The sequence below is a fragment of the Cibotium barometz genome, chromosome 59 (assembly GCF_041138505.1).
Source record: "Cibotium barometz isolate CiBa-2024 chromosome 59, ASM4113850v1, whole genome shotgun sequence".
In the NCBI taxonomy this organism is placed as follows: domain Eukaryota; kingdom Viridiplantae; phylum Streptophyta; class Polypodiopsida; order Cyatheales; family Cibotiaceae; genus Cibotium; species Cibotium barometz.
In genome coordinates, this window is record NC_141104.1 from 20,546,716 (window position 1) to 20,572,871 (window position 26,156).

Sequence of the window (26,156 nt, forward strand, 5' to 3'; positions counted from 1 at the left end):
ATCGCATGCTTGAGCTGCAAGAAAGCATCCTGTTCCTTTGAAGTCCATTTGAAAGCAGTTTTCTTCTTCGTGAGATCATGTAGAGGAGTGGCAATCATGGCGAAATGCCTTATGAAACGCCTGTAGTATGAACATAATCCCAGAAAACTACGTACTTGATGTACGTTTTGCAATTCGGGCCAATTCCGAATAGTCTCGATCTTTGCAGGATCCATTGTAACTCCATCTTTGGATACAATATGTCCCAGATAATGAATCTCTGAAAGGAAAAACTCACTTTTCTTGGCATTGACGAAAAGTTTATGCTTCCGCAACTCTTCGAACACTGTGACCAAATGAGTTCTGTGTTCCTGCTCATTCTTGGAGAAAACCAAGATATCATCAAAGAAGACTCCTGTAAACTTGCGATGGGGTCGGAATATCCTATCCATCATACGATTAAAGGTAGCAGGAGCATTGGTGAGACCAAAAGGCATTACCAAGAATTCATATAATCCGAAGGCTGTCCTGAATGCAGTCTTATGGACATCTTGTGGCACCACGCGTATCTGGTGATAACCACTCTTCAAATCAAGTCTGCTAAAGCAAGCTGAACCATCAAGCTTATCCAAGATATCATCAATACGTGGAATAGGAAATCTGTTCTTGATGGTAAGCTTGTTCAAAGCTCTGTAGTCTACACACATACGGAATGATCCGTCCTTCTTTTGAACAAGAAGCACAGGAGAGCAGTAAGGTGAGGGACTGGGCTGAACCAAACCTTTCTCTAAAAGCTCGTTTACCTGCTTCATAATTTCTTCTTGTTGTGCAGCACTCACTCGGTATGCGGGTTTGTTAGGTGGAGAACTACCTGGCACAAGATCTATACGGTGATCTTCGGGCCTTCGGGGAGGTAATTCACCTGGCAATGAGTTAGCAAAACAATCGTTGAATGCATTAAGAAAATTCAGCCTATCATTAGACATAGCATCCACATTTTGATGATTTGGCACAAGACTATCGCGCACAAAAACCAAGTACGCTGAAAGACTCTTTTTCATTGCTTTATTAATTTGGATGTGCGATACAAGTGGGATGGAATCCCCTTCTTTGCCAGCATCAATAAAATGCATGCGGCCTTTATGCATAAAAGAAATCATATTAGACTTGTAGTCTTTGCGGGGCTCAAGCCTATGGTGCCACGGCTTGCCCAACAATACATCACATCCATTGAGAGGAGCAACTAGGAAATGCTCATTATCAAGATAGCCCTGTATATGGATGCGCAACTTCCCAATCAAAGGGGTAACCTGCACCTCTTTACCAATAAATGCAGCTTCGGCTTCAATCTGAGGTCCCATGTTTTCAACCTCAATACCCAATGCAGCTGCCATTTGCATAGAGATGAAATTGTCAGTTGCACAGTCATCAAACATAAAGAGTGCGGGCTGATCCTTGATTTGCCCCCAAGCCTTGCAAACCATACGCTCTTTTGCATCATGACCTGTATTTCCTTGCACATCAGGAACTGCATGAACATTTGCTTTGGTGTGCTTGTCCTCGTGCTTTGGTTTGCGATCTGGGCATTGCCGAAACATGTGGTCTTTGCTACCACAAGAAAAGCATTTTCCATCCTTAGCATATTACTCTCTTTGCTCCGGAGTTAGTCCAAATTTGTTCTTCCTTGGGCCTTGTTCTTTAGATGTGTTATTTTCAGCTTTACCACCCTTGTAGGGCTCCCGGAAGTTCTTTTTAGATGGTTGTCCGCCCTTTTGCTGATTTGGGGCAGCCTTGTCCTTCGCCTTGGAACCTCCTTGATCCTGCTTGATCTTGAGCACCAATTGCTCTGTAGCAAGGGCAGAAGCTGTGAGTTGTTGCAACGTATGTTTCGGGTGCAATTCAATACCCGATCTATATGCAGGTTGCAATCCAGAACGAAACTTCCTTTTTCTTTCATCTTCTGTGATTTGCATGAAGGGAGTCACTTCCAGCAACACTTTCCAGAATTTGTTAACATACTGTTGCACACTCTCATTGTCCTTTTGTTCCAGCCTGTCCCACTTTTGAGTGAGAGTTTGCTCCGCATTGGGTGGCAAGAACTGAGCATAAAATCTATCTTTGAATTCCTTCCAAGTAGAGATGGGATCCTTGGTGATCTTTTCGGTGATCCACCAATGGGCAGCAGTCCCTTTCAGAAACATGCTAGCATGGCGCACCTTCGACTTTTCTGTAAAGTCCTCATCGCTGAAAGCAATGTCGAACTGTGCCACAAACGCTAACACCTTAGAAGCATCATGTTCACCATGAAAGACATCAAATTTGACAGATTTATCACCTGCTTTGAACTCCTTGAGCTTCCTGGCATGAGGCTCATGGTCCTCTCTTTTTCTTTTCCCCTTATCCAACGGGGTAGCCCTGTCTGCATGGGCTCCATGGGCCGTCATAGAAGCTTCATGGGACACGGTGGCATGTGCTCCACGAACTCGAAGCTCAGATGCATGTGACCTACCTGCATATGGCATGGTCTCTCCATGAGACAACTCAGAAGGCAAAATTTTTCTGGAAGTAGACCTGTCACCATGAGATACATATCTTGCATGCATGTGACTTTCGTGCCCTCCATGAGCACTGGCATACATATATCTGTCAGGCTTAGTGCCTTGTGGAGAGGATGCATGTCGAGAGGTGACAGTCACCTCTTCCTTTTGCATAAAAGATTTCAGCCTCTGCGATGCGGGATCTCCATGCTTCAAACGAGGTGGATTTCTGAATTTCAGCTCTCCGTCATCCCCCTCTTTGATATCACCTTTACGAAGGAGATAGGCAAGTGCCAACTCCCTTGGTTTCTTGCCCACTTCACGAGCCATTGATTCAAAGGTTACATCAACCATAGCATCAGCCTTCCTGGCTTCAATAGCACTTTGCAGATGTGGATCTTCATGCAAAAACTTCAATTCTTGCTCTTGAGCCTGCAAAAGTTTTCTCATATGTTCCATTTCAGCTCTCATAGCATCAGGGTCTTGTTCAAGCATAACTGTCTTTCCTGGAGACAGTTGACCCTTGGATTCACTATCCATAACCCTTTCAAGGGGCTTGTGTCTACCACGCAGGGCATCAGACCCACGAGAAGCACTAGAGGGACCCCTCGAATTTGGTACTTCCAAAGGGTTGCCTTGGCTGTCCATTGTGTTCAAAGTTTGCTAAAAGCGGGATGTCCAATACACAGGTTCGTTTCCCCACTAGGAAGAGGGAAACAACCGTGCTCTGATACCAATGAAACCGATCCCGTCAAGTGGGAAGGACTCCGTTGGACACCCACACGCTTAATAGCACAACTTTAAAACCACAAATTTGAAATGGACAACTTAAAACAACTTGAAATTTAAATGAACAGAAATGGAAAGATGGACACCAGCACTGGGGCCGGAACGGGCCGACCCCCCCCCTCAATATATGATATATTTATTGGGAGTATTTTAATGAATACAATGCTCCATGGGTTCTGAGAACCAGATAATATCCATGTACATATGAAAACAGTACCAAACAAATAGGCTCGGATTTCGATGAAGAAAACTCGAAGCAGAACGACCACTAGTGTGGTCCAATCACTACGGTCCTGTGCTTTCACTGGACTCCGCGGAGAGCACCTCACTGGTGTTCCGAGACCACGCACAAACAGGCGCTCTCGTACTAACGCCTGGCTCTCCCGATCTCAGCACCTTTGGACCGAGGTTCGCCAATACAGCTTGGACAACCCGGCACCGAACGGGTGTTGGCCGAGCGGGATGAATCCTTTATCAGATTTAAACATATAATACCTTTCTCAAATCTGAAAATCACTTACTTGTAGATGGTTGATAGGAAACCAATACCCATGTGTGCAGTTCCTAGTGACGAACACCAAGAAGCAAAAGCACGTCGAGGGGAGTAGTGGCCTGTAGAAAGATACAGCCTCCTGAAGAAGAGAGAGCAACCGCCTATGAAAGAAGACCCAACCTCTTGCCCAAAAAGAAGTTGGAGTAGCCGCCTTAGGAGAGAAATGCCTTGCTGACTGCAGTGGATGAAAGGCAGCCTGATGGAGGAGATGGAGGCGCACAGTCACCTGCAGGAGAGAAGGTGGTGTAGATGCAAGAGTTGGTTGCCTGGTTGTACAGAAACGCAGCCAACATCCAAAGGTTCAGTCGCCAGCAATAGAGGTAAAGGCATGCGCCCGTGTGGAAGAGGTTGAAGCAGTCGCCTGCAGCAGTACATCAGCCGCCTCAAAGAAACATGCGCAGCCTGTGTGTAGCACACCTGCAGTCTGCGCTGGCCGCATGTAGAAAAAGAGGCGCAGCCAGCAGAGAGTACAGAAAAATAGCCGCCTTCAAGCAAAACATGCGCCGCTTGTAGAGATGGTAGCCGATTCTCACGTAAGATGAAGCGATGGGTGATGGATCAACGCCAGGTAGATGCGATGGCTTCTACGCTTGAAGGGGGCCCTTTTTTTTAATAAAATTGGAAGTGGAGTTAACCTTGGTCATACCCACGTTTGCATGTGGGGGATTAGTGGGGGTAGGTGACCATGCCCACCCCCACACTCACTTAAAAGTGGGGCTCCCCACCTTGGCCCCAAAGTGGGTGCCCAAAGGGGGTGCCCACTTTTAAATAAGTGTGAACACCTAACCTTATAAATAAAGGGGTTAGAATAAAATAACATTAAACAACATGTACCATATACTTACCACCTGTTCACATGCACTGAAACTCGTCAGAATACAGAGCAGACTTCACGACTCACTGGCAGGCGTCCCCGCTCAGTAAGTAACACGTCAGGCAGGCAAACACACAAATACATGTCATGCGAAAACAGTTTCAAACATGCAAATCATGTGTGCATGTGCAAAAAGTAACATGGACATATCTCCCGTTCATGGAACATGTACAAAATATCTGTCGGCACAAAACTGGCACGACATAAAAACATAAAAACCTGGTCTTCCTATGGAGTGACAGTCCCATAGGTAAGACACAGTTCCAGGCACGAGTTTCCCTATGGTGTGACAGTCCCATAGGCAAAACACGGCACGAATACTGGCTCTTCCATGGCGTGACAGTCCCATGGATCGAGCACAGTCCAGGTCATACACGGGTGGCACTGATCTGGCTCCCGTCCATACGACACCATCCTGCTAACACGGGTGGCACCAGTCTGGCTCCCGTCCATGTCGGCAAAATACTGGCCTCTTCACACGAGACACCGGCCTGGCCTCAAGTGAACGAGACGCAAAAACTGGGAATGGACCAAATGGTCGGCCAATTGGTGACATCCCCCCGGGCTTCTAAAGAGTTGACCTCAACTGAAAAGCCTCAAGATATGCCTGCAACAATTGCGGATAATCTGCAAAATAATCCTCATTTACCCATTTGGCATCAATAGGCAAATAATTCTTAAACTTCACAAGGTATCTCCTGGAAAGCTTTCCTGCAGGTAGCTTTCTCTCCTTGTGAAAAACAATCTGTTCTGGCTGGAGGATCTCCTGAAGCTCTTCAATTTCTGGCGGATCTTCTCTGACAGGCTCATCAGGATCTGGCCCCACATATTTCCGAAATAGACTCACATGAAAAGCATTGTGAATCTTCCAATGACTAGGTAAAGCAAGCCTGTAGGACACTTCATTGATCTTCTGAATCACCTTGAAGGGTCCATAATAGCGAGGAGAAAGCTTAGGATATGATCCTTCTCGTCCTGGCCTCTTCCGAAGCCTAGCCTTCTCAAATTTCAGCAATACCCAATCACCTTCTTTGACTTCCATGTCCCTTCTATGCTTGTCAGCAGCCATTTTATGCTTATCCTGAGATCTTGCAATGGCTGTCCGCACCTGACCAAAGGCAACATCCAAGTCACGAACATATTCATCAGCTGCAAAAATCTCATCCTTTGTACGAAGGATGGGTGGCAAGACCACTCTGCCATAAATAATCTCAAACGGAGCCTTTCCTGTGGAAGCATGGATCGTATTGTTGTAGGCAAACTCAACAAGTGGAAGATACTTCTCCCATGCACTCTTTTGATCTGCCACATAACACTTCAACAAATCCAACACGGCTGAATTTGCAGCTTCACTTTGGCCATCCGTTTGGGGATGATAAGCTGATGAAAACTCAAGCTTAGTACCCATATTATCAAACAAAGCCCTCCAAAATAGGCTTGTAGTCCTGGGATCTCTATCCCCAACAATGGATTCAGGCATACCATGATGCTTGAAAATATTAGCAAGAAAAAGCTTTACCATATGATCAGCTTTGATGGTTTTCTTGACGGGCAAGAAGTGAGCTTGCTTGCTAAACCTGTCCACAATAGTCCAAATAGCATCATTCCCATGCTGGGATCTAGGCAAATCCATAATAAAATCCATCGTGATACTTTCCCAAGGTTGCGAGGGAATAGGCAATGGCTGAAGCAAACCTGGAGGCTTTTGCCTGTCAAATTTCACCTTTTGGCAAGTAATACATGCACGCACATAAGCCTCAATGTCTTTACGCATGCTTGGCCAAAAGAAATACCTCTGAATCATGCGAGTAGTAGGCATAATACCTCTATGACCAGCATATGGTGGAGCGTGACATTCGTCCATAACCTTTGGACGCAAATCCTTCACCACACATAGGCAATTATCCTTCATGAGATAACCCTCATTGATTACATAAGAGGCATGTGAATGAGCAGCCATCAAATCAGTCCATATATGGCAAAAATCAGCATCCAAATGATACAAATCTCTCATAGCAGTTAGGTCTCCATGAGAGGCCACTGAGACTGCAGCAATATAAGGCCTCCTAGATAGTGCATCGGCCACCACATTTTTCTTTCCTGGAGTATGCACAATCTGAAAATGAAACATGGAAAGAAAATTTGCCATTCTCATCTGCTTCTCTGAAAGCTTGGTTTGAGATAGAAAGTATCTCAAGCTTTGATGATCTGTCTTGACTACAAATTCAGCCCCAAGAAGGTAATGTTTCCAAATCTTTAAGGCGTGAATTACAGCCAAGAGCTCTTTCTCATAGATATCCATATGAAGCTCAGCATCATGCAAACGACGGCTCTCGTATGCAATTGCATGCCCTTCTTGATTTAGGACAGCTCCTATGCAATCACCACAAGCATCACATTCAACCACGAATGACTTGTGCAAGTCAGGAACAATCAATACTGGACCACATATGATCGCATGCTTGAGCTGCAAGAAAGCATCCTGTTCCTTTGAAGTCCATTTGAAAGCAGTTTTCTTCTTCGTGAGATCATGTAGAGGAGTGGCAATCATGGCGAAATGCCTTATGAAACGCCTGTAGTATGAACATAATCCCAGAAAACTACGTACTTGATGTACGTTTTGCAATTCGGGCCAATTCCGAATAGTCTCGATCTTTGCAGGATCCATTGTAACTCCATCTTTGGATACAATATGTCCCAGATAATGAATCTCTGAAAGGAAAAACTCACTTTTCTTGGCATTGACGAAAAGTTTATGCTTCCGCAACTCTTCGAACACTGTGACCAAATGAGTTCTGTGTTCCTGCTCATTCTTGGAGAAAACCAAGATATCATCAAAGAAGACTCCTGTAAACTTGCGATGGGGTCGGAATATCCTATCCATCATACGATTAAAGGTAGCAGGAGCATTGGTGAGACCAAAAGGCATTACCAAGAATTCATATAATCCGAAGGCTGTCCTGAATGCAGTCTTATGGACATCTTGTGGCACCACGCGTATCTGGTGATAACCACTCTTCAAATCAAGTCTGCTAAAGCAAGCTGAACCATCAAGCTTATCCAAGATATCATCAATACGTGGAATAGGAAATCTGTTCTTGATGGTAAGCTTGTTCAAAGCTCTGTAGTCTACACACATACGGAATGATCCGTCCTTCTTTTGAACAAGAAGCACAGGAGAGCAGTAAGGTGAGGGACTGGGCTGAACCAAACCTTTCTCTAAAAGCTCGTTTACCTGCTTCATAATTTCTTCTTGTTGTGCAGCACTCACTCGGTATGCGGGTTTGTTAGGTGGAGAACTACCTGGCACAAGATCTATACGGTGATCTTCGGGCCTTCGGGGAGGTAATTCACCTGGCAATGAGTTAGCAAAACAATCGTTGAATGCATTAAGAAAATTCAGCCTATCATTAGACATAGCATCCACATTTTGATGATTTGGCACAAGACTATCGCGCACAAAAACCAAGTACGCTGAAAGACTCTTTTTCATTGCTTTATTAATTTGGATGTGCGATACAAGTGGGATGGAATCCCCTTCTTTGCCAGCATCAATAAAATGCATGCGGCCTTTATGCATAAAAGAAATCATATTAGACTTGTAGTCTTTGCGGGGCTCAAGCCTATGGTGCCACGGCTTGCCCAACAATACATCACATCCATTGAGAGGAGCAACTAGGAAATGCTCATTATCAAGATAGCCCTGTATATGGATGCGCAACTTCCCAATCAAAGGGGTAACCTGCACCTCTTTACCAATAAATGCAGCTTCGGCTTCAATCTGAGGTCCCATGTTTTCAACCTCAATACCCAATGCAGCTGCCATTTGCATAGAGATGAAATTGTCAGTTGCACAGTCATCAAACATAAAGAGTGCGGGCTGATCCTTGATTTGCCCCCAAGCCTTGCAAACCATACGCTCTTTTGCATCATGACCTGTATTTCCTTGCACATCAGGAACTGCATGAACATTTGCTTTGGTGTGCTTGTCCTCGTGCTTTGGTTTGCGATCTGGGCATTGCCGAAACATGTGGTCTTTGCTACCACAAGAAAAGCATTTTCCATCCTTAGCATATTACTCTCTTTGCTCCGGAGTTAGTCCAAATTTGTTCTTCCTTGGGCCTTGTTCTTTAGATGTGTTATTTTCAGCTTTACCACCCTTGTAGGGCTCCCGGAAGTTCTTTTTAGATGGTTGTCCGCCCTTTTGCTGATTTGGGGCAGCCTTGTCCTTCGCCTTGGAACCTCCTTGATCCTGCTTGATCTTGAGCACCAATTGCTCTGTAGCAAGGGCAGAAGCTGTGAGTTGTTGCAACGTATGTTTCGGGTGCAATTCAATACCCGATCTATATGCAGGTTGCAATCCAGAACGAAACTTCCTTTTTCTTTCATCTTCTGTGATTTGCATGAAGGGAGTCACTTCCAGCAACACTTTCCAGAATTTGTTAACATACTGTTGCACACTCTCATTGTCCTTTTGTTCCAGCCTGTCCCACTTTTGAGTGAGAGTTTGCTCCGCATTGGGTGGCAAGAACTGAGCATAAAATCTATCTTTGAATTCCTTCCAAGTAGAGATGGGATCCTTGGTGATCTTTTCGGTGATCCACCAATGGGCAGCAGTCCCTTTCAGAAACATGCTAGCATGGCGCACCTTCGACTTTTCTGTAAAGTCCTCATCGCTGAAAGCAATGTCGAACTGTGCCACAAACGCTAACACCTTAGAAGCATCATGTTCACCATGAAAGACATCAAATTTGACAGATTTATCACCTGCTTTGAACTCCTTGAGCTTCCTGGCATGAGGCTCATGGTCCTCTCTTTTTCTTTTCCCCTTATCCAACGGGGTAGCCCTGTCTGCATGGGCTCCATGGGCCGTCATAGAAGCTTCATGGGACACGGTGGCATGTGCTCCACGAACTCGAAGCTCAGATGCATGTGACCTACCTGCATATGGCATGGTCTCTCCATGAGACAACTCAGAAGGCAAAATTTTTCTGGAAGTAGACCTGTCACCATGAGATACATATCTTGCATGCATGTGACTTTCGTGCCCTCCATGAGCACTGGCATACATATATCTGTCAGGCTTAGTGCCTTGTGGAGAGGATGCATGTCGAGAGGTGACAGTCACCTCTTCCTTTTGCATAAAAGATTTCAGCCTCTGCGATGCGGGATCTCCATGCTTCAAACGAGGTGGATTTCTGAATTTCAGCTCTCCGTCATCCCCCTCTTTGATATCACCTTTACGAAGGAGATAGGCAAGTGCCAACTCCCTTGGTTTCTTGCCCACTTCACGAGCCATTGATTCAAAGGTTACATCAACCATAGCATCAGCCTTCCTGGCTTCAATAGCACTTTGCAGATGTGGATCTTCATGCAAAAACTTCAATTCTTGCTCTTGAGCCTGCAAAAGTTTTCTCATATGTTCCATTTCAGCTCTCATAGCATCAGGGTCTTGTTCAAGCATAACTGTCTTTCCTGGAGACAGTTGACCCTTGGATTCACTATCCATAACCCTTTCAAGGGGCTTGTGTCTACCACGCAGGGCATCAGACCCACGAGAAGCACTAGAGGGACCCCTCGAATTTGGTACTTCCAAAGGGTTGCCTTGGCTGTCCATTGTGTTCAAAGTTTGCTAAAAGCGGGATGTCCAGTACACAGGTTCGTTTCCCCACTAGGAAGAGGGAAACAACCGTGCTCTGATACCAATGAAACCGATCCCGTCAAGTGGGAAGGACTCCGTTGGACACCCACACGCTTAATAGCACAACTTTAAAACCACAAATTTGAAATGGACAACTTAAAACAACTTGAAATTTAAATGAACAGAAATGGAAAGATGGACACCAGCACTGGGGCCGGAACGGGCCGACCCCCCCCCTCAATATATGATATATTTATTGGGAGTATTTTAATGAATACAATGCTCCATGGGTTCTGAGAACCAGATAATGTCCATGTACATATGAAAACAGTACCAAACAAATAGGCTCGGATTTCGATGAAGAAAACTCGAAGCAGAACGACCACTAGTGTGGTCCAATCACTACGGTCCTGTGCTTTCACTGGACTCCGCGGAGAGCACCTCACTGGTGTTCCGAGACCACGCACAAACAGGCGCTCTCGTACTAACGCCTGGCTCTCCCGATCTCAGCACCTTTGGACCGAGGTTCGCCAATACAGCTTGGACAACCCGGCACCGAACGGGTGTTGGCCGAGCGGGATGAATCCTTTATCAGATTTAAACATATAATACCTTTCTCAAATCTGAAAATCACTTACTTGTAGATGGTTGATAGGAAACCAATACCCATGTGTGCAGTTCCTAGTGACGAACACCAAGAAGCAAAAGCACGTCGAGGGGAGTAGTGGCCTGTAGAAAGATACAGCCTCCCGAAGAAGAGAGAGCAACCGCCTATGAAAGAAGACCCAACCTCTTGCCCAAAAAGAAGTTGGAGTAGCCGCCTTAGGAGAGAAATGCCTTGCTGACTGCAGTGGATGAAAGGCAGCCTGATGGAGGAGATGGAGGCGCACAGTCACCTGCAGGAGAGAAGGTGGTGTAGATGCAAGAGTTGGTTGCCTGGTTGTACAGAAACGCAGCCAGCATCCAAAGGTTCAGTCGCCAGCAATAGAGGTAAAGGCATGCGCCCGTGTGGAAGAGGTTGAAGCAGTCGCCTGCAGCAGTACATCAGCCGCCTCAAAGAAACATGCGCAGCCTGTGTGTAGCACACCTGCAGTCTGCGCTGGCCGCCTGTAGAAAAAGAGGCGCAGCCAGCAGAGAGTACAGAAAAATAGCCGCCTTCAAGCAAAACATGCGCCGCTTGTAGAGATGGTAGCCGATTCTCACGTAAGATGAAGCGATGGGTGATGGATCAACGCCAGGTAGATGCAATGGCTTCTACGCTTGAAGGGGGCTCTTTTTTTTAATAAAATTGAAAGTGGAGTTAACCTTGGTCATACCCACGTTTGCATGTGGGGGATTAGTGGGGGTAGGTGACCATGCCCACCCCCACACTCACTTAAAAGTGGGGCTCCCCACCTTGGCCCCAAAGTGGGTGCCCAAAGGGGGTGCCCACTTTTAAATAAGTGTGAACACCTAACCTTATAAATAAAGGGGTTAGAATAAAATAACATTAAACAACATGTACCATATACTTACCACCTGTTCACATGCACTGAAACTCGTCAGAATACAGAGCAGACTTCACGACTCACTGGCAGGCGTCCCCGCTCAGTAAGTAACACGTCAGGCAGGCAAACACACAAATACATGTCATGCGAAAACAGTTTCAAACATGCAAATCATGTGTGCATGTGCAAAAAGTAACATGGACATATCTCCCGTTCATGGAACATGTACAAAATATCTGTCGGCACAAAACTGGCACGACATAAAAACATAAAAACCTGGTCTTCCTATGGAGTGACAGTCCCATAGGTAAGACACAGTTCCAGGCACGAGTTTCCCTATGGTGTGACAGTCCCATAGGCAAAACACGGCACGAATACTGGCTCTTCCATGGCGTGACAGTCCCATGGATCGAGCACAGTCCAGGTCATACACGGGTGGCACTGATCTGGCTCCCGTCCATACGACACCATCCTGCTAACACACGGGTGGCACCAGTCTGGCTCCCGTCCATGTCGGCAAAATACTGGCCTCTTCACACGAGACACCGGCCTGGCCTCAAGTGAACGAGACGCAAAAACTGGGAATGGACCAAATGGTCGGCCAATTGGTGACACAAAAATAGGTGAGCGAGCCCAAAATATCAACTTTATGCTTTTCTTGGCTTGATGCCCAAGTTTCATCTAGGCGCCTCCTCCTGTCCAGGGATCCATGCCCAAAATAATAAGAAGTCCAGTCCGATTTTAATGATGTGTGAACACACTGACTTGTACACCTTATAAGTCACTTTAAATGATAAAAATCCCATGCTACTTATGCTCAGAAGCCATCAATCAGGACAAACTTTGCCAATCCATGGTTCAGCTTTCTTTTGTGCAAAATCCCCGACTTTGCTCAGTGTGTGAAACATTGATCAAGAGTGGTGAAGGAACCAAATGGTGACATCCAATCTGTCTTATAAAGCAATTGTCCGCAACTGTATAAACTTGACACCACTGAGATATCCTTCAAGTATAGCAGATGCATTGCCAATCCATAATATTTCATATATATACCTAGATGAATCCAAGAACATGCCAAAATTCACCTTTTAGGAACGTGCATGTTATATACTCACGGTAGTCAACCCACAAGACTATATAATTATCAACTCCATTATGCATAGTATGGACTAGATACTACGACGTCCCCACTAACGTCATCAGTACCCAATAGTGGGTGTAGAACTCTGTATCAAGATATGCTCTCACACGCGCACTCCACACACACACACACACACACACATAAGAGCACATAATCCAAGCATTTAAAGCCATATATCCAAATTAACGATCCGAAGTCAGATACAGGCACAAAAGCCAACTGTATCAAGAATAAAACTTTATGCATATCCCGAGTCAACAACTCTAATAATAGCCAGACACAGGCAAAAGAGCTAATTGTGTCCCAAATATTCATAAATCCATCAGTAGTTTTAAGTACCTGCAAAAAGAAAATAAGCAGAATACATAGCCACAAAACATCTTGCAATGCCACCACTCCTATAGTCCATACGCATGCCCAAGCCAACATGCTTCACATGTCCATATGGTTCACCAGGGCAACAACCCTTCCATGAAACCATAGATGCTTCGCCACGGTTCCCCTTCCACAAGACTTCACTCACCAGGGCAACAACCCTTCCATAAGTTCTGATAATACTCACCAAGGTTACCACCCTTCCATGAGTTCACGAAATCACTCACCAGAGTTACCACCCTTCCATGAGTGAATCCATCCGTAGTTGGCGTAGACACAGTCCCCTACCAACGAGATGTTAGATCACATGACCCTTGGCGTAGACATAAGTCCCCTGCCAACAAGGCATCGTGTCCACTCTACCACATGCACTTCGTGTCGGTACTCAGAGCATATACTTTGGAAGAGAGGTGGGCTCAAGTTCACTCTACCACACACATGTTGGTACTCTGACCACACACCTTGGAGGAGAGGTGGGCTCAAGTTCATTCTACCACGTGCCCTCCGTGGTGGTATTCTGATCACATACCTAGAAGGAGTGGTGGGCTCAAGTGTGGAACATAAGATGAGAATGAGTCACAGGCATAAATATCCTGGTGCTCCATAAACATTTCAGCCGCCAATAGTTTTACACGCATTTCGGCCGCCAATAGTTTTACACAACATTTTAGCCGCCAATAGAAGTCCATAGAAAAATCCTCGATCCGTGAGATATACATAAATTCTAGAAATCCACTACATCCCATAGAACAAGGAGCGAGAAAAACATACTCCATCCCAGTAAAGGGAGCCATAGAGCTGTATATAAAGCCCAAGAATCACCGAGGGAATGATAACCATATAGATGCGTTAAACCATTGTATATGTATAAATCCTCGAGCAAAGATATGCCAAAAACTTAGTCCATAGTCCTTGGTCATGTCTGTATGAAAAACCAAGTAGAAAAACCAAGTAAAACAGGCTTTTCAACCATTAACAATGTTTACCTGAAACAGTTCAAGGCAAACAACACACAATTCTCCTTGTACGGGCATACAAGGGTTAAGTGTCCAAAAACTCTTACAATAAATTACAAAAATCAACAAATTTACAAAACTCAAAAGTATACTTATCTTCTTCTTTTTTTGTCAAGTTCGTCATAAAGCCAAAAGAAATATCTCCTCAGCATACACATAAGATATCGTGAGAGATAGCTCCACGTAGTTTGCTCATAAACTTAATTTATAATCCATAATAATCCATATCGAAAGAGTGTTGAACACAGGCACATAAAACCAACTCCATACTTCGAGGATAAAATCTGTGAATCCATAAATCCTAGGACCAAGCTGTCTACTACTCATGCTTTTGGCGGATGACTGCTTCCAAAAACTCAATAGCAAAACTGTATATCAGTGTAGTCCCCAATTCTGATCTTTTCTCTTTCTCATTCATGAAAGAAAGCCTCTTGCTTCCAAGAAAGCCTATGCTCTGATACCATTGTAATCGATTGGGGATCCGGAGGCGATAGACAGACACTTCAAATACCAACAGAGCTTTGAAAACACTACGGAAGAACCACAAACAATATAATATTAAAAAACACCACATTGAGCCGGCATGGTCGGCCCCCCCGTAGAAACTTCTTTATTGAGAGAGAGAAGTTTTTACAATAAACCATGGTGCGGGTGCATATTGCACCGAATTTTCCAACAAAGCATCAGCAACTCTCTTGCCCAGATATCCATCCAACGCCAAGATAAAAATAGCACCAAAAAGCCATCCAAAAACTGTCTCAAAACAATCCCATGAATCAGCTCATAAACAGTCCATAAAACAGCCCAGTACGGAGCCAAAAACAGCCCCGAACTCCACACCAAAACAGCCCCAAAACGGGGCCTCAAATCAACCCTAGAAGAGCTCTCAAAAACTGTCCCATATTCCTCCAAAACAGCCCCAGACGTGTAGCCAGAAGGCGACTCATGAAGAATAAATACCAACAGATGCCGCTTGTGCTCTCTAGCGCATTAGAGAGAAAATCCAGTGCCATCGGCAAATACCTGTGCGGCCAACACGAGAGAGAGAGAGAGAGAGAGAGAGAGAATTGTAACCGATTGGGGACCCGAAGCAATAGATAGACACTTCAAATACCAAAAGAGCTTTGAAAACACAACGGAAGACCCACCTATACGACCAACGCAAGATAGTCAGGAGAAGAAGGCAACTACTGTATAGCCAGCGCTGAAAGGAGCAAGAGAGAGAGAGCAGCTATATCGGCCAAATTGGTGCTAGTGCATGCTGAAAACAGCCCTCCCTTTTACCTCTTTAATAGAGTCGACCAGCCTAATATGAGCCCCATGCTTTTCCTTTAAGCCAAAAATTGGTGAGCTAGCCCAAAATATCAACGTTATGGTTTTCCTAGCTTAATGCCCAAGTTTCATCTAGGCGCCTCCTCCTATCCAAGGATCCATGCCCAAAATAATAATAAGTCCAGCCCAATTTTAATGATGTGTGAACACTAGACCTTATAAGTCACTTTAAATGATAAAAAACATGCTGATTATGCTCAGAAGCCATCTTTCAGGCCAAACTTTAACAGTACATGCTTCAGCTTTCTTTTGTAGAAAATCCCCATTCACACCTTGGCTCCGCTCAATGTGTGAAACACTGGTCAAGAGTGATGAAGGGACCAAATGGTGACACAAGTTCACCTTGCTTTGGCTCCCTCCTTGGCTATCCTAGCCCTTGGAGTTCTTCAGCACTTGTGAATAACGAGATGGTTTGAACATTTGGTAGCCCATGTTTACATAGGTCCAAGGAGTGTTGGTTGGTTGGCTACACAAGCTGTCGGCCTGCTGGAAAAAGGCTCCACGACCTGTTTTATTCCCCAATAGGCAGCTGCCTTTTCACACGTGGCCAATCAGGCTGCTGCCCGCCTACTGGCTGAATGCCCAGATGCTGGCCAACTGGAGCCTAAGCCCTTCCTTGGGCTGGCCAAACAAGACCTGACCCCCTATGGGCTGGCCGCCTTGCTGCCCAGGCCCCTAGGCCTGGCCGAATTGCTGCCCAGCCACCTTGAACAGTCCTAACTCAAGCTTGAAAACCACCTCACTGAATTTCTGGATGATCTTGAACAGTCTTGTTTTTTTACATGTGCCAACTAGGAAGAAACTTTGCCAAACTGCTTAAGATGGCACTTTTGGAATTTCAAAAAACATAATCCCTTCACCTCTGCTTATTAGTTTTCTGCTAAGCCTTCCAAATGTGCTCCTTGATCTGATCCACCATCTAATCAACATCCTAAACAACAGAATTTTCAAGCAATCGGTCATCAGTTTCTCGTGGATCTTTTTACAAAAAGCGTGCATAGTAAGCTACATGCAATTAGAAGCTCCTTGCCTATGCCCCTAAGTAACACAGCACTGGTGACTTATTTAGAAGATGTGCGTGAACAGAACCAAGAAGTGCAAGAAAAGAACAAATGAGTCTGTATCTTTCCATTTTGCTCTTCCCAGCAAAAGGATGAGTTTCCAAAGATATATGTCATTCCATATGGCTTGGCGTATGCAAAGGATACCCTTCAAGATTCATTTCTATGTATGCATGCGATGTATGTCATTGATGTGGCCTTAAACATCACCAAGGCATCATTATCATCGCATTTTTGGAAAGGATACATGTTATTGTTCGATTACATATTCATCTATTGAAACTTAAGCATGGCAGATGACGACTTACTTCCTTAGTCATTTGCTTCCATGAAGCAGCAGATGCTTGCTAGGAAAGTGTAAAGCGATCCCATCTTTCAATTGTCCGCGCCCCAAGATGGGCTCAATGCCAATGTAAAAGTGGTTCTCAATGGTCAATTGTCTACACCCCAAGATGGATTCAGTGCCAATGTCATCGACAAGATCCTGAGCAAGCATGGGGCGAAAAGCCAGCCTATGATGTCTTGCAGTTAGTTGAAGGAAAGATAAGGTACAATGATGTCATTGCAAGTGTCAAGGAAACAATTAAGGCATCCAATTCTCCGTGCAAGAAAATAACTTTGCTGCAATTGTTTCCAGTTTGCGTTACCAGTTTGAACAACTGTCGACAGGGGTTGTCTGTCAGGTTGTCACAAACTGCTCCATTTATGTGAATGATGGAAAGCTTGATTGATGGGTCTCAGTTTTGAGCTAATAACACCCTTACGCATTCCCTATAAAGTCAGTGAAGGATCAAAAAAGTGATTGGAATGACTAGGAGCTCATTCAAAAGAACAGACTGTGTTGCCAATGGGTGTGTAGCCTAGCGGTGTGGTTTGTGACTGGGAAGGGAGAGGTCCCAAATTCAAATCCCCATAGACTGGTGGCATCCGGGCCATTTGCAGACATAATTGGTACGGCCTTTGGGAGGGGGACCAAGGAGCCTTCAGGTGGGCGCTCAAGTTGCTACTACAGGAGTAGGAAAAAGAAAACAGACTGTGTTTGTGGGAGTATACTGAGATATTACTAACAAAACACACACATACACGACCGACAAGAAGCACCAACGTACCAATGGAAGAAACGTATCATGCGGGCGTGGAAGGAGATGGTTGAGCAAAGTTTGCTGCCGCCTGTTCAGATTCTCCATCCCGGATAACCCCAAAAAAACCTATGCTTCGATCACAGCAGGAGGAGAGGCTGATTAACATCCAGTTTGGTCCTTCATGCCATTGCTTTAAAACAAACCATACGTTTCTTCAGTGAAGTGCATTATAAGACCAAGCCTAACCTTACTTCCATGATAATCCCAATCATTATTAATGAAATAGCGAAACCGTCGATGAGACTCGGGTCGACGAAGCTAATGACAAAAGCGTTTCTGTGTTCGAGTCTCAAAACAACGAGCCCGCTTGTCTCTGACCCCGGCTCGAAAAACAAACAACCCATGTTGGGGTATCACAAGGATACCTCCACAACCCACCTAGACTTTGTTTTTACATGTGCAATGGTATAACCTTGGAGATTCCAAGAAGGACGGCTTAGAAACTTCAAGTATGTATACAACCTCTTCAACATTGAATTTTTTTTTTAAGTGTCTTTAATCAAATCTTATACACTTATGTTTTGGAATCAAAGCGATACCACATTTTAGACTTGCCTTTTCAAGAGTTTGTCAAGCACGGATGCATTGGTAGATTTTCAACCACTTTTTTGCATCTTGTATATACTCCTCGGTTAGTTACTATTATTGAAGGCTGTCCAAACCTCTTCTTTGGAGTGCTAAGACTTATGTGCTGCAAATGTGAAAACTCACCCAGCTTTGATGAGATATAAGGCATGTTTTTTTGTTTCTTTTGTATACTCCGTATGGTTTGACCTATGAACTTGATCTTCTTTAATTGTTTTTTACCTCAGACCACTGTTCGCACTCACAACTTACAAATGTCAATGTGCACTCTCATGCCACCATAGTACTAACTCTCCTTCAGACAGCTTGTCCTTATGCTCAAGGTGGCCCTTAAAGATTAAAAGCAATGGTATTTGGCATCACTTGTTTTTTTGTTTATTTAATAATAATTTAGACTTTCTTATTGCATTTCCATCCTTTTTTAGTATAGTAGACTAGAGTGGAACAACTGACACCAATGTCCAAATTGAGTAGTTAGTAAAAAAAAGTTTTTGATTAGCATGTGGAAAAGTTAGTAAAGTGGAAGTTAGAAAGAAATAAAAGAGGGGGATATGGAGGAATAAGGATACAACCAACATAACATGAGTGCATGTGGAAAAGTTAGTAAAGTGGAAGTTAGAAAGAAATAAAAGAGGGGGATATAGAGGAATAAGGATACAACCAACATAACATGAGTGCATGCTCCACTTTTTAGTTTTTAAAGCATTGTTATGTCAACTATCAAAGAGTGTGACATTGGTGGTCATCATCTACACTTCTTGTTATGTCACTTGTCAAAGAGTCTAACATTGTTGTATCACCTATCGAAGAGTGTGACATTGGTCGTCATCTACATTTCTTATTGAAAATACAAGTTGGTTGTAACTTCAATCTAGTCCTTGTGATAATTCAACCATCAAATTGTTAATCTCATTTTTAGCTTTATATTTTTAATGTATACATTATAAATATATTTATGTCTTCTTCTCTTGTATCTCATGTGACAAATTTTTCCTTTATGATCCTAGATGAGATTGAGGACCCTTTCCTTGAAATTGTGCTGCCGGGAGGTTCTTATGTACTTCATCTTTCTTCAATAAAGATTCTTGTGTCTTTTCAAGATTATTTTATTTTTTCCACCAAGCAAGTAAGTAGGTTCTTGTGCTATCTCATTTTTTGGGGATATGTTCCTATGGGTACATATCAAGAGAGTACTTATGGTGAGGTAGCGAGTAACTACGTATGTTCTTGTGCTATCTCATTTTTTGGGGATATGTTCCTATTGCTACATAGTGTGAAAATTATTGAGAGAGTACTTCTGGTGAGGTAGCAATGATAAATAGATTGGAAGGCTTACTTGTAGCATTGAATTTTGGTTGCTTCCTTTGTTTGGTTGCAACCTTTTATTTGAGTCATAGGAATATATGTACACTTAGGTGGTGGCAATTTACATGATAATATCAATTAAAGAAGGATTTTGTTGCAGTTATGTTACCTAGTGTTGGTATAAAGTTACTTTTGATCATGGGAAGTTCTTGTGTTCTTTTTTGTTTTGGGTAGAGGGTCCTTTTTTTTTCTTTTTAAGAGCAAAAGATTCTTGTACCCACATTTTGTTTTTGGGAGTACATGTGCTTGTCTTTGTTTTTGAGTTAATATGTTGAATAGGTATGGTCTCACAGGAGGGTCACTTGAATGATTGGAGATGCTATAGGGCCTTAAGAGGATGTCGTAGTCATAGTGATTTAGTGTTAGCATTTTCAATGATGATTATATGGAAATGTTACAACTTTAGCTATTACCTTTGATTTTCTCTAGTGGTTGCTTAGTTAAGTATAGGAGTCCTTCTAAGTTGCTTACATTGAGGCCATCATTGATGTACCTTCAGGCTCTTGGTTGGTTAAAATCAATAGGCTTGATTGAAAGCTTTGATGAAACTAGAACTTCAAGCTTGTGTGAGGTAGGTTCTTGTGTGTGTACATCTTTATTTTTATGTGAGTTTTTGTGGTTCTATCTACTCTCTTGAGGTAGAATGCTGGTTGTAGGCATGTAGAAGTACATGCACTCCCTTTTTTAGGCGTAAAAGGTTTGATTTGTAACTTTTTGCTTGCCTTTTCCTTGTGCTCAGCAAGCAAGTTGTCTTTCTTAATTGTGAGGAGAGGTTCTTATGTATCTATTTTAGTCACATTCTATCTTAGGCTTTAGTGTAGGATCTTGAGGAGTAGTCATTAGAGATGATCTTTCTTTTGTTGTTGGGCTAGGGCATTCATAAGAAAGTATTGCCATTTTGGTATCCTTAAGCATGTAGTACATTCTTGGGCACCCAATGACGTTGAATTTTAAGTACACAAGGTGGGCTTCCTTGTTAGCTATTTGGAACGAGGTTGTCAAGGTGATTTTAGAAGTGGTAGTTGGGCTTTCTATCATAGAGGCTTTGAGCTACTAGCAAACATCCAACATTGTTGACTCTTTTAAGTTTGAGGCCACCTTGTCTTTGGCTTTGTGGCCCTTGTTGATTCTTCATAGGGGTTTGCTAGGGGAGAGGGCATGAAGCTTGTGTTGATAACATAAATGAGTTAGTTACCCTTGTAATACCCTTGGGCTTGGAGCACTCTTAGTGTGATTCTAACCACCATTCAATGGTTAGTTTAATGCATGGTTTCCTCGTTTTGGACTGCCTATTAAGGGCCTTTTGGGTATCCAAAGTTTGGTGTATCCTGTTAAAGTAGCCTTGGCTAATGTGTATTTTTTTGTAATTTTCATAGTAATGGTAAGAAGATGGGTGCACTTTGATGATATGTTGGTGTTGTTAACATGCTCTTTAAGAGTTATTGTATGGGTGTCAGAGGTAGAGGCTTATGAGTGGGAGGAGGTTGACACCATGGTTAGATCAAATTTGGAAAGAGGTTTGCATCAAATTTTGATGATGAGGCCCTTTATTGAGGTGCATGGGGAAGGAGTCCTACAAGTGACGAGAATGGATCTAGATTGTAAGAGGTAGTCAATGGTGAGGCTCTAGGTTTCCACACGTTTGTGTGAGGGGTGAATACATAAGCCGATTCTTCTTTGTCAACATAGTAGCACTGTCACCATTTTGGTGTCTAGCTTTATTGTAGTGATACCTTTATGCCAATTGCTATGGCATTGGGTGGTGTCAATCCCCACTCTTTTCCGAGAATTCTTGTGTCTTAGAGTAATTTGGCATCAATTTAAAAATAATATTCATAATTCTAAGATTCATTTTCAATGTATATGAACTATTCAAAAAATCCAATGCATGTTACTTTCATTTTTATAGGATAATGCAATGTAGGAATTGAATAAAGTGATAATTTCTCAAGGGATTCACAAGCCATAACTTATGGTGTCATGTAAGTGTAAGGGAGGGGATTTTTGGGAGGGTGGGCTTAAGCTTATAAGTTAGGGAGTAAGGGGGATCTTATGGGGGGAGGTGGGAGTAATGGAGAATGGAAGCAGGGATTGGTTTCTACTTGTAGTTCACAATATGTGATCTAGTGGTGTAGGTTGAAAGCGTGATAAGTTTATTAGTCTTTTAATTTGACCACCCATGGAAACAATTTTAGGAGGGTACATGTAGGCATTTATACTTCTAGCATTTACACCCATGCTAATTACATGGGTTACATCTTGCCACATGTATTGCAATAATACCTACTATATCTGATTTTAAAACCTTAAATAGGAGGTACTTGAGTTTCATAATTAGGAATCATAAGCTTAGAAAGAGGTATAGTTTTTTTAAGAGAAACTTAAATAGAGGGATTTTATGAGTTCATGCATGCAAGTGACGTCCCCTTTCTATGGGAAGTGAATCCCCCGAGGATAATTCTAAGATTCATTTTCAATAAAATATTCAAAAAATCTAACACATGCTACTTTCATTTTACACACCAATGCAATGTAGGAATTGAATGAAGTGACTAGGGCTTCCAAAGCTTCCAAGAACATAATGTTATGCTTTAGGTATGGATGGATGTGAGTTTTGCCTTAGCTTTATGTCTTTTTCAGTTAGTAATTCAAGCCACAACCTTGGTGGTTCAATTAGCTTGAGAGAGGGTAAGTAGGAGGCTTACCAATTATTAGCATCGTGGTTTTATGAGTTGGGGAAGGAGTTGGTGGACCAGGCTTTGATATGGAATTTCCTTCGTAGAGAAGTCCCTAGTGGGGAGTTGTAATGTTATGGAATTTCCTTTACAGAGAAGTCCCCAATGGGGAGTTGTAATTTTGAGCATGTTGATTTTCCATTGAGCTTTGCTGGCCTAGCTTTTGAAGATGACTTCATCTTTCATTATACTAGAGACCACATGAAACTTGCATGCTAATGGGTTAGTTGTTATATTTTGAACCACTTGAATGGAACACTCTAAACTTTTGACCTTATTCTTGTTTGCAACATGCACATAGGTTGAAGAATTGATTGACCTAGGGATACCCATGCTTTGCAAGATAAAATAATGTGGCTAGCGTCCATGTTGACGAGCATTGTCCTTCTTTGTAGCTAGAAAATCTAGCCAAACCCTAACAAATATAATCTTTGTCCAGGATTCAAATTCTTTGATCAAGATGATAGTGAGGGTGTTTAGGAACAAACTAAGTGCTGATGGTTTTGGGGGGATGTGAATTGTTTCCAATATGTGTATTTAAGCTTATATATCATCCCAATCCATAGTGGTCCCGAAAGTTTTTCCTCAAAATCATCCTCCAACTATTTGTTACAAGTCTAACAAATATTGTTGGGTGAGGTCTTATGGTGGTCTCAAACTCTTATATTAACACCTCTCTATTGATAGTTTGTCCTCAACATCATCCTCCAACTATTTGCTACAAGTCTAATGAATATTGTTGTGGGTGAGGTCCTTGTGGTGGTCTCAAAGTCTTCTATTAACATCTCTCTACCCATGGCATGTGTTTTCCATGTGTGAAGATTTAGACCTTTAGTGTTTGGTCATGACTTCTTAGGTAGATGAGATTGTTAGTCTAGAAATGGGCCAATTAAAACTCTCTCATGTGAGGACGCACACCATGCTACTTGTGGGAATTCATTAAAGGTGTGTTGAAATAGGTTTTAACTTTAAGGTTATGTATGACCCCCATGTGTTTTATTATGGTTATGACTATTCATCTCTAAGTTTCAACTTTTCATGGGTGATTTGTCCCATTTTTCTCAACAGTGTTGCTTTTGTGATGATTTTCAATCCTACATCGCCATCTAAGATTACCTTAAACTACAAAATCAAGTATTTTATCATCACTTTTGAAAAATTAAGATAGTTTATTAACTATTACCTTGTGCTTTTTTTCATCATAATGGCTTGTTCACTAGGAACTTGCTCTTGGGCTAGTAGTGGTGAGCTAGTAGTGGATCAACTAAATCTTCTATGTTGTTTACATGTAAGCATTCCATTCAATCTTTTAACTCACACCAAAGGGTTGGGATACCTTGCAACAACAATATATCAATGATAATTTGACTGGCCTCACCACATAAGAGCTTGGTAATGCCTCTTGATTCTTGGTGCTCGAGGGACCTTCTAGTTTCTTTAGGGGTGGTGTTGGCTGGCCACCACATAAGAACTTAGTACGCCTCTTGATGCTTGGTGCTAGAGGGACCTTCCGACTTCTTTAGGGGTGGTGTTGGCTCTTGTGAGTAGAAGCATTATATCTACTGCTCTCCATTCATGCTTAAGTTTTTTCCCCGAGTGGTGTCAGAATGTCTTTAGGTATGCAATACGTCTTTGGTTTAGAACTTGATGGAGTCTTTGGCTTGGTTGGATAGGCATGTGGTGAGGGTTCCTTTGACCTCATGGACCTAAATGTAGGGATTCCCCTCATAATAGCCTCGAGTTATTAATTGCTTTATGGAAATCCAATTGCAAGTGTTAGTTACTAGTATAGAACTATTCAATGCTTATCGAAATCTAACAGGTGTTGGTTGCTAGTATAGAACTAAGGTGAACTAAGGTCTAGTGCTTCCGCTTGACTTGCTTTGGCTTAGGAGTTGGGTGGCAAGGATATAGTGGGTTTAGGGACCCAAACATAAGAGTTCCCTTCATAGTAGCCTTAAGCTACTAACACCTTGGTGGGGCTGGATGAAACTTTGTTGCTTGGGGCTCTCGCTTGGCATGCTTTTGTTAGTGGATAGGATTTTGGCTATAACAATGGCTACCAAGTTTTTGTTAATTCCTTGGCTACCTAAGGTGCTCTTGGGTGTATCCACTCCTCCTCGGAGGCCTTCTTTTTTTTAGGGGTTGTTGAGGTTGATGCTTGGGAAGTAATCTAAGGTTTTGGATCACCATATTGGTTTGAGGGGGTAGTCTCTACGTGTGTGAGGCAAGAGGAGTGTTTGGTTTTATGGGTTACCTGAGGTGATGGAATTAATGAGGCTTAGGACATTAGAAGGTTCAATGTAGTCTTCGTCTACCAAAGGTGCACTAACAATGCCATTAGGGAGCCAACTGATTGTGGTTATAATACATCCCCTTCTAAGGATGATACACAGTCTTAGTTCTAATGTAAAACTCTATTTTAAAATAACCCATGGTTATGGATTGATAATTATTTACCATGGTGATGTTAGTTGTTGAGGAGTTAGAAGTGGGTGGTTGAATAAGGTCCACATCTCCCAAGACAACATGTGAGTAGGTCTAGTGCCCACATAACTACATGATCTTCCTAAGGAAACTCTTAAGACAAACTAGGTTCACTATTGTTTATGTTGTTTCAGTCGTGCCATAGAGGCTAGCTTTGTGTATAGACATTTGTACTTTTATTGATGTAGCCTCTTTAATTCTTTTTTTATCGAAAGATCACCTCGAGGTGTGCCCTAGATTTTTTTGTCGTCTAGCCTTTGTTTCTGTAAGTCTATGGCCTTGACATAGCCTAATTTTTTTTCTTCTCTAGCCTTTATTTCTACAGCCTTAACATTGAGTTTTTTTCTTCTCTAGCCTCAATGTAATTATATGGCCTTAACATAGACTTAGTTTTTTTCGTCTCGTCTTTATTTCTCATCTCCATGGAGAGAACATACCTCTTCGGCCTGCTTCATGGTTTCCTGTTCCTTGGCTCAAGTGTCCATGGTGCACAATACAAGTTTTGGTTCCTCTAGAGAGGAATCTTTACTAGATAAGCTACTAGATTTCTATGGTTCAATATCATTATTAACTCTCCCAACAAGGATATTGCACTTAGCATGAACAAAGAGGTGATCTCTATCTAGTCTCACATATCTGGTTCCAAGCTTCTTTGGGAGAGTGTAATATAGGAGGGTGTCCATTGGTTGCTAGAACATGAACACAATGCTCAAAGAGTTATGTTCTAGGAGCAACTCATAGTAGGCATGGCTTTTGTTCTCCACACCCACTTGGAATTGACATTTGAGGGAAGGTCCGGGGTATGGGTTTCTTTGATCTCAGCACCCAGATGTCTATCCTTGTGCTTCTATAAATTTTATAAGCGTTGAATTCTGAGGTGCTACTAGGTACTGAGGTAGTCGCCTTGATCTTTTTTGTTTCCGAGGTTATATAGATAGGGAGGTTTATGGGGCCCACACAGACAAGTTCCCTTCGCAAGCCCTGGACTTCTAGTAGCTTGGCATGGATCCAATAGGGCTCGGGGTTTGCTAGAACACTATTGCCTAGGGCTCTTACT

General features: G+C 42.9%; 1 protein-coding gene across 5 annotated transcripts in view; it reads right to left on the minus strand.

Moving 5' to 3' along the window:
- The window catches only part of LOC147605582 (3-ketoacyl-CoA thiolase 2, peroxisomal-like), a 113,608-nt gene extending 95,503 nt beyond the window's left edge, over window positions 1–18,105 (minus strand). Inside the window, exons 1-3 of one of the 5 annotated variants that reach the window (XM_086793152.1) lie at window positions 17,895–18,048; window positions 17,433–17,556; window positions 17,094–17,225 (exon numbers count right to left, since the gene is read on the minus strand). In XM_086793152.1, coding sequence (XP_086649278.1) covers window positions 17,094–17,105 — 12 coding nt within the window. In that variant the 5' untranslated portion in view covers window positions 17,106–17,225; window positions 17,433–17,556; window positions 17,895–18,048. Of the gene's footprint in view, window positions 1–17,093; window positions 17,276–17,432; window positions 17,557–17,894 lie in introns of those variants that run through there. The other 4 variants (XM_086793150.1, XM_086793153.1, XM_086793149.1 and 1 more) reach the window with 4 other exon arrangements.
- Between the last annotated feature and the right edge of the window lie 8,051 nt (window positions 18,106–26,156).